A 5,087-nucleotide genomic window follows, 5' to 3' on the forward strand; every position below is an offset into this window, starting at 1 on the left:
AGCGCTTTAAACGTTTTAAAAATATTGATTACTTGAGATTTTTTATGCATGACATAGATCCAGGTAAATTTAGTGTAGGCATCTAAAAAGGAAACATAATAACGCGCACCATTGGAAGCCATGACAGGAGAGGGACCCCACACATCAGTATAAACCAATTCAAGAGGTTTAGTGTAAGTATTTAAGGACTTATGAAAAGGTAACTGATGACATTTCCCACGAACACAGGCAGAGCAAAAAAGAACATCATTGCAAGCACGAATATTACATTGAGAAAGAATGTGTTTAAGAACTTTGAAACTGCAGTGGCCAAAACGTTCATGCCAAGTGTTTACAGAGAGTTTGTCAGTAGTAAAAGATATTGTATTTACAGAACAGGTAGGAATAGATTTTAATGCAGGAAAAATGTACAATCCATCCTTAAGAATGCCTTGAAGAAGAACTCTTTTCGTGACCTGATGAACAACATAGCATGCATTAGAATGAAACTCAAAAGTGACATTATTATCACGACAGAATTTTGAAACACTAATAAGGTTTTTAGTAATATCAGGAACATGCAGTAGATCAGTTAAAACAAGGGGTCCAGGGACGCGCCGTGAGTGGAGGTAGACGACATTACGAAGAGGAGAAGAAAGAAAAAAAAGAAGCTCTTGATACCATGTTAGAGTGAGCAGTGGGCCATGAGAGAGAGAGGTGAAACTAAAGAATTATTATTAAAAGATATGACTATATGTTGCAAAGCAACTATCAAGATATATATACATATACAGAGCCCATGCAGATAAGAGCTAACTGCAAGTGAGGCCGTTACACCAGAATGCCTAACAGCTCCTATGTCTCGAGCTTCAGCTCTTAGTTGAGATTGTACTTCAAAAAGGTACTTTGGTGCTCAAGTAAATGTTCAATATTCAATGTGTATTTAGTATTATATTAATGATGTACCTTTACTTTGTCTAAATAGTTGGTTGAGCGACCTTTAACACTGGCTTTTAATATTGGGTGTTACATCAACCTCAATTCGTACAAGTTTTAATAAATTAGTTAAGTTTTAAGTATTTTATAAATTTAAATATTTTTAATTAATTTTTTATTAAAAAACTTTATTGACAAGTAATTTTTATTGCTTTTATTATTTTCAATAATTCATTTTTATTATTTTTATTGAAAATAACAACATCATCATATTCTTTATTGACTTTTATATCATTAATTATAATTATGAAAAAGATTGTCATTGTCACTATTAATTACAATTATTTTATATTAATCACAAAATTTTATTTTATTTTTAATTCGATTGAGTATGATGATAGTCATATCATCTCAATTAATAAAAAATTAAATAATAAACTCAATTGAAAATTATAAAAAATTTAATTAAAAAATTAATAAGAATTCAACTAAAAATATTTAAATTTATGAGATGTAAAATTTAATTACATTTAAATTATTATATAATTTAATTAAATATAAATTTTATTTCAATATATTTATTTATATAGACTGGAAAAACTGACTTCTCTAAAAATGAGCTCTGGAAAGTTGCCTACCTCAACGTGCTCGGGGTAACACTGTAGAAAGGGGAAGACTAATTCAGAGTCAATCCACACGATCAATGAAGAATTTCCGAGCCAAGCTACTAATTAGGCCATCCACAACGCAGGATATTGGGAAGCAATTACAACTATGTTTATTTAAAGATTGTCTACAACCTATATGGTCCTGTTGAAACTTTTATGCTCTATGATTTTGATTCCCGCGCATTAAGGCGTGAATTATATGGAGTATATAATCAAAGTCTGTAGAACCATAGTTGCTTTCTCCATACCTTCTAATTTAAAGAAAGCATGAAAGTTTGGAGATTTGTCACATAAAAAAGCTTGGTTTTGTTACAAAATGATAGTCATCACCAAATCACATCTTCTATCTGACTAGTATGAGATTTATTAACATTTTTTCTTGATAGCATACCCTGCTTAATAGAGTGTTAGAGAAGATTGATTTAGAGTCAAACACTGTAGGTAAACTAATATATTTCGCAAGAAATTTGTACATCTAGATGGAGTGATTATTCTTCTACCGTATTTTAAATGGAGGATTTCCTTAGGGAGGAATAACTTGCATTCCTGCACGATCGTACAAGTATTTCCCATAATTTACCCTTATTAAACTGAAATAGCTGTTTGAATTCAAATTTTTCCTAACCAAGCGAATGTTTAGGTCGTAAGCAAAGCAGGTTAGTTGAAGCAATCAGAAATATTTTACACGCCCCTACATATTCGCACTATAAGTTCCCTGTCTAAAATACTTCTTTGCTCTCCGCAACAATTATGTGTAATATAATCAAAGTCAATAAATCCACAACAGCCTTCTATACTCCATTGTTAGTTTCAGCCCCCAAAAAATACGAAAGAAAAGTTATTAACCATGTTTTAGCATGCCACTTTACCATTACAATGCTTCAACCCCCAAAATACATGAAAGAGAAGTTGACACTTTTACCTCTATGAATGCATGAAGAATTGCATGCTGCTACATCAGCTCAATAAAAATGCACAGGAGAAAGAAAAACTGCTTGCACATACATCGCTAGAAACGACATTTCATAGACTCTAAAAGCGATATTAATCACAGGAGGGATATTAATCAAACGGTCTCAGCAGAAACACATGTGCATTTCAAAGATTGTTTGCTTATATCGGAAATACAGAAAATAAAGGGGCAATCTACCATGTGCAGTACTAAAGTGGAACCCCAAGAGCAAATATCTATCATTTCATCTATAATGACCTGACTGTTTGGCGCGAAACTATTTTTCTATCAATTAAATCATGCATAACCTAGTAATTCATACTATTTTCTTTGAAACTCTGTCCCCTTGCTATAATAGAGAAGAAAAGAACTCAAGCAGTTTACAAGATATGCCTCCAAAACAGAATCAGACAAAGAGAAACAAAAGGACATAAAAAAGAACCTTAGCCTCAAAAACTCGCTGGTTTCAGGTCCTTGATTTAACCTTGACGTCCATGAAAGAATAGGCTCACTTACCCCTCTTAATGGACAGTTAAAGATGAAGAAGTAGGCAGCTAAATATTATTCCAAGGCAACTCAGGCTACTTTAAAGAAATGTAAACACTTCAATATCAAGAATTGGTAAAAAAGAAAATAATAAGAAGTCGCATGTAAATGAAACGTAAGCTTTAGTTGATGCAACCTTTAGCCGATGTGGTGTTGACATGATAGTATCTCAATTGTATAAAACTCCTCACATACATTATCACTCTACCCTACATTCATTATGACTCATTTTCGTATGAAGTTCACGACAACAGTGATCATCATGCTTATTCACGTAGGTTATGAATATCAATTCGAAAAGGCAACCAAAATAAAAAGTGTAAAAGGAGGCAATCTAGAGTTAAGTAGTGATACACTCCTTATAATCATAGGCGTATGAAAGGAAGCTATATGCAGTATGCATCATGTCTTTAGAGCCACGGTTGATATGATATGAGATGTATGAAGGGGGGTATTTAGGAATATGCAAAGCAGTAACAGGAAATGAAACAAAATTGAACTACATAAAGAATTCACCTCACTCACTAAACAGGAATACTATGGTGTATTCACAAAGTTCAAACCTACATTCTGATCTGAGAAAGACAGATAAGAAATCTGAAAATAAAAAAGAACAAAAAAGAGGTAATATAATGAGCGAAAAGATTCAAGCCTGGGTGCCGGTCAAAGCCTTCATTTGAATATGACTGTGGTTGGCGTCCACAGACGAAGATGCGGTGGGGAGCGCCTCATAGGATCCCAGCCTCCTCACACCAACGCTCTTGGCCACGAGCGCGTAGGTTATGAGAAAGATGAGAACGACGAAGATGGCGTGGATCAGGAACGCCAGATCGAGAATCGCAACGGCCCGGAACTTGGACTCCTCCAGATCGCACTGCGTGGATCCCTCAACGCCGCTCTTGACGTCGAGAAGGCGGTGGCAGCCGTCGGGGATGAAGGCGTCGGCGTAGAGGGAGAGGCCGGTCTGTAGGGACCAGAGGCCGCGGAGGCAGAAAGTGGAGGCGAGCGCAACGTCAGCGGGGAAGAGACGGGGGAGGACGGCAAGGAGGAGGCAAAGGAGCGCGGAGAGGGAGGAGATGTTGGCCGAGACGGAGAGGCACTTGGCCTCGATGGCGGAGGTCTGGAGTGCGGCGCGGGCGGAGGCGAGGGCGGTGTGGAGGAGGAAGAGCCCGGAGGCAAGGGCGAAGGCGAGGTCGGCGGGGAGAGGGAGGATGGAGGGGGATGCGTCGGCGAGGAGAAGGGCGAGGGCGAGGAGGAGGAAGAGGAAGAGCGTGGCGGCGGACTGGAGGGAGAGGAGGAGGTGGACGGGGGTGGCGCCGCGGAGCAAGGGGTCGGAGTCGGCGGAGAGAAGGAGGTGGTGGGCGATGGCAACGAGGAGGGCAATAATGAGGAGGTAGAGCTGGAGGCGGCGAGGGTAGGGGAATGGGTGGAAGGGTTTGGCGACGTAGGTGTGTGTCGATTTCAGGTAGTTGCGCGTGGTGCTAATGAGGTGGTACATTCCCAGCGTCAGAAGTGCTGCCGAAGAAATCACTTGATACACTAGACTCCCCATTCTGCTACTATAATCTCTCACGCGCTCTCTCTCTTTCAGACACTCTCATACACTACCACTTCCTTCTCTTCTCTTCTCTTCCTTCCTTACTGCTGATCTTCATCTTCCTCCTTCCTCTTTCTTCTCTCGCTTAATATAATTTTTTATTTTATTAACTTCAATTTTTATTATTTTTTATATTAACTCTTTTTTATATACCCTTTAAACTATTTTTCCATCTTTCTTCCTATCTTCTTTAAGAAAATCATAAAATGTTTATGCAAATAACAATGTTTATTTATATCTCCATAAAACATATAAAAATATATTTCTATTTGAATTTGGATATCGTTGAACTAAAATATTTTTTTACGTAATTTTGAAATAAAAAATACTAAATAATTATGAGAAATATGCAAAATAAATAAAATTATACCCATCCCTAAGTGTCATCAGTTACAATATTATGGCCATT

At 37.4% G+C, this 5,087-nt stretch overlaps 1 protein-coding gene across 1 annotated transcript; it reads right to left on the reverse strand.

Annotated features, from left to right (window-relative positions):
• Positions 1 to 3,565: 3,565 nt before the first annotated feature.
• On the reverse strand, positions 3,566 to 4,761 carry LOC137813745 (plant viral-response family protein (DUF716)). The gene has a single exon (XM_068616159.2). It carries the CDS (start codon positions 4,631 to 4,633, stop codon positions 3,728 to 3,730), a length of 906 nt encoding a protein of 301 aa, XP_068472260.1. The 5' UTR covers positions 4,634 to 4,761; the 3' UTR covers positions 3,566 to 3,727.
• Between the last annotated feature and the right edge of the window lie 326 nt (positions 4,762 to 5,087).

Source organism: Phaseolus vulgaris, chromosome 1 (assembly GCF_051622355.1).
Source record: "Phaseolus vulgaris cultivar YP4 chromosome 1, ASM5162235v1, whole genome shotgun sequence".
NCBI classification, from domain to species: Eukaryota; Viridiplantae; Streptophyta; class Magnoliopsida; order Fabales; family Fabaceae; genus Phaseolus; species Phaseolus vulgaris.

Bases quoted from the DNA above. Each gene is read 5' to 3' on its own strand.
- LOC137813745 (XM_068616159.2), bottom strand. From the start codon at position 4,633: ATGGGGAGTCTAGTGTATCAAGTGATTTCTTCGGCAGCACTTCTGACG.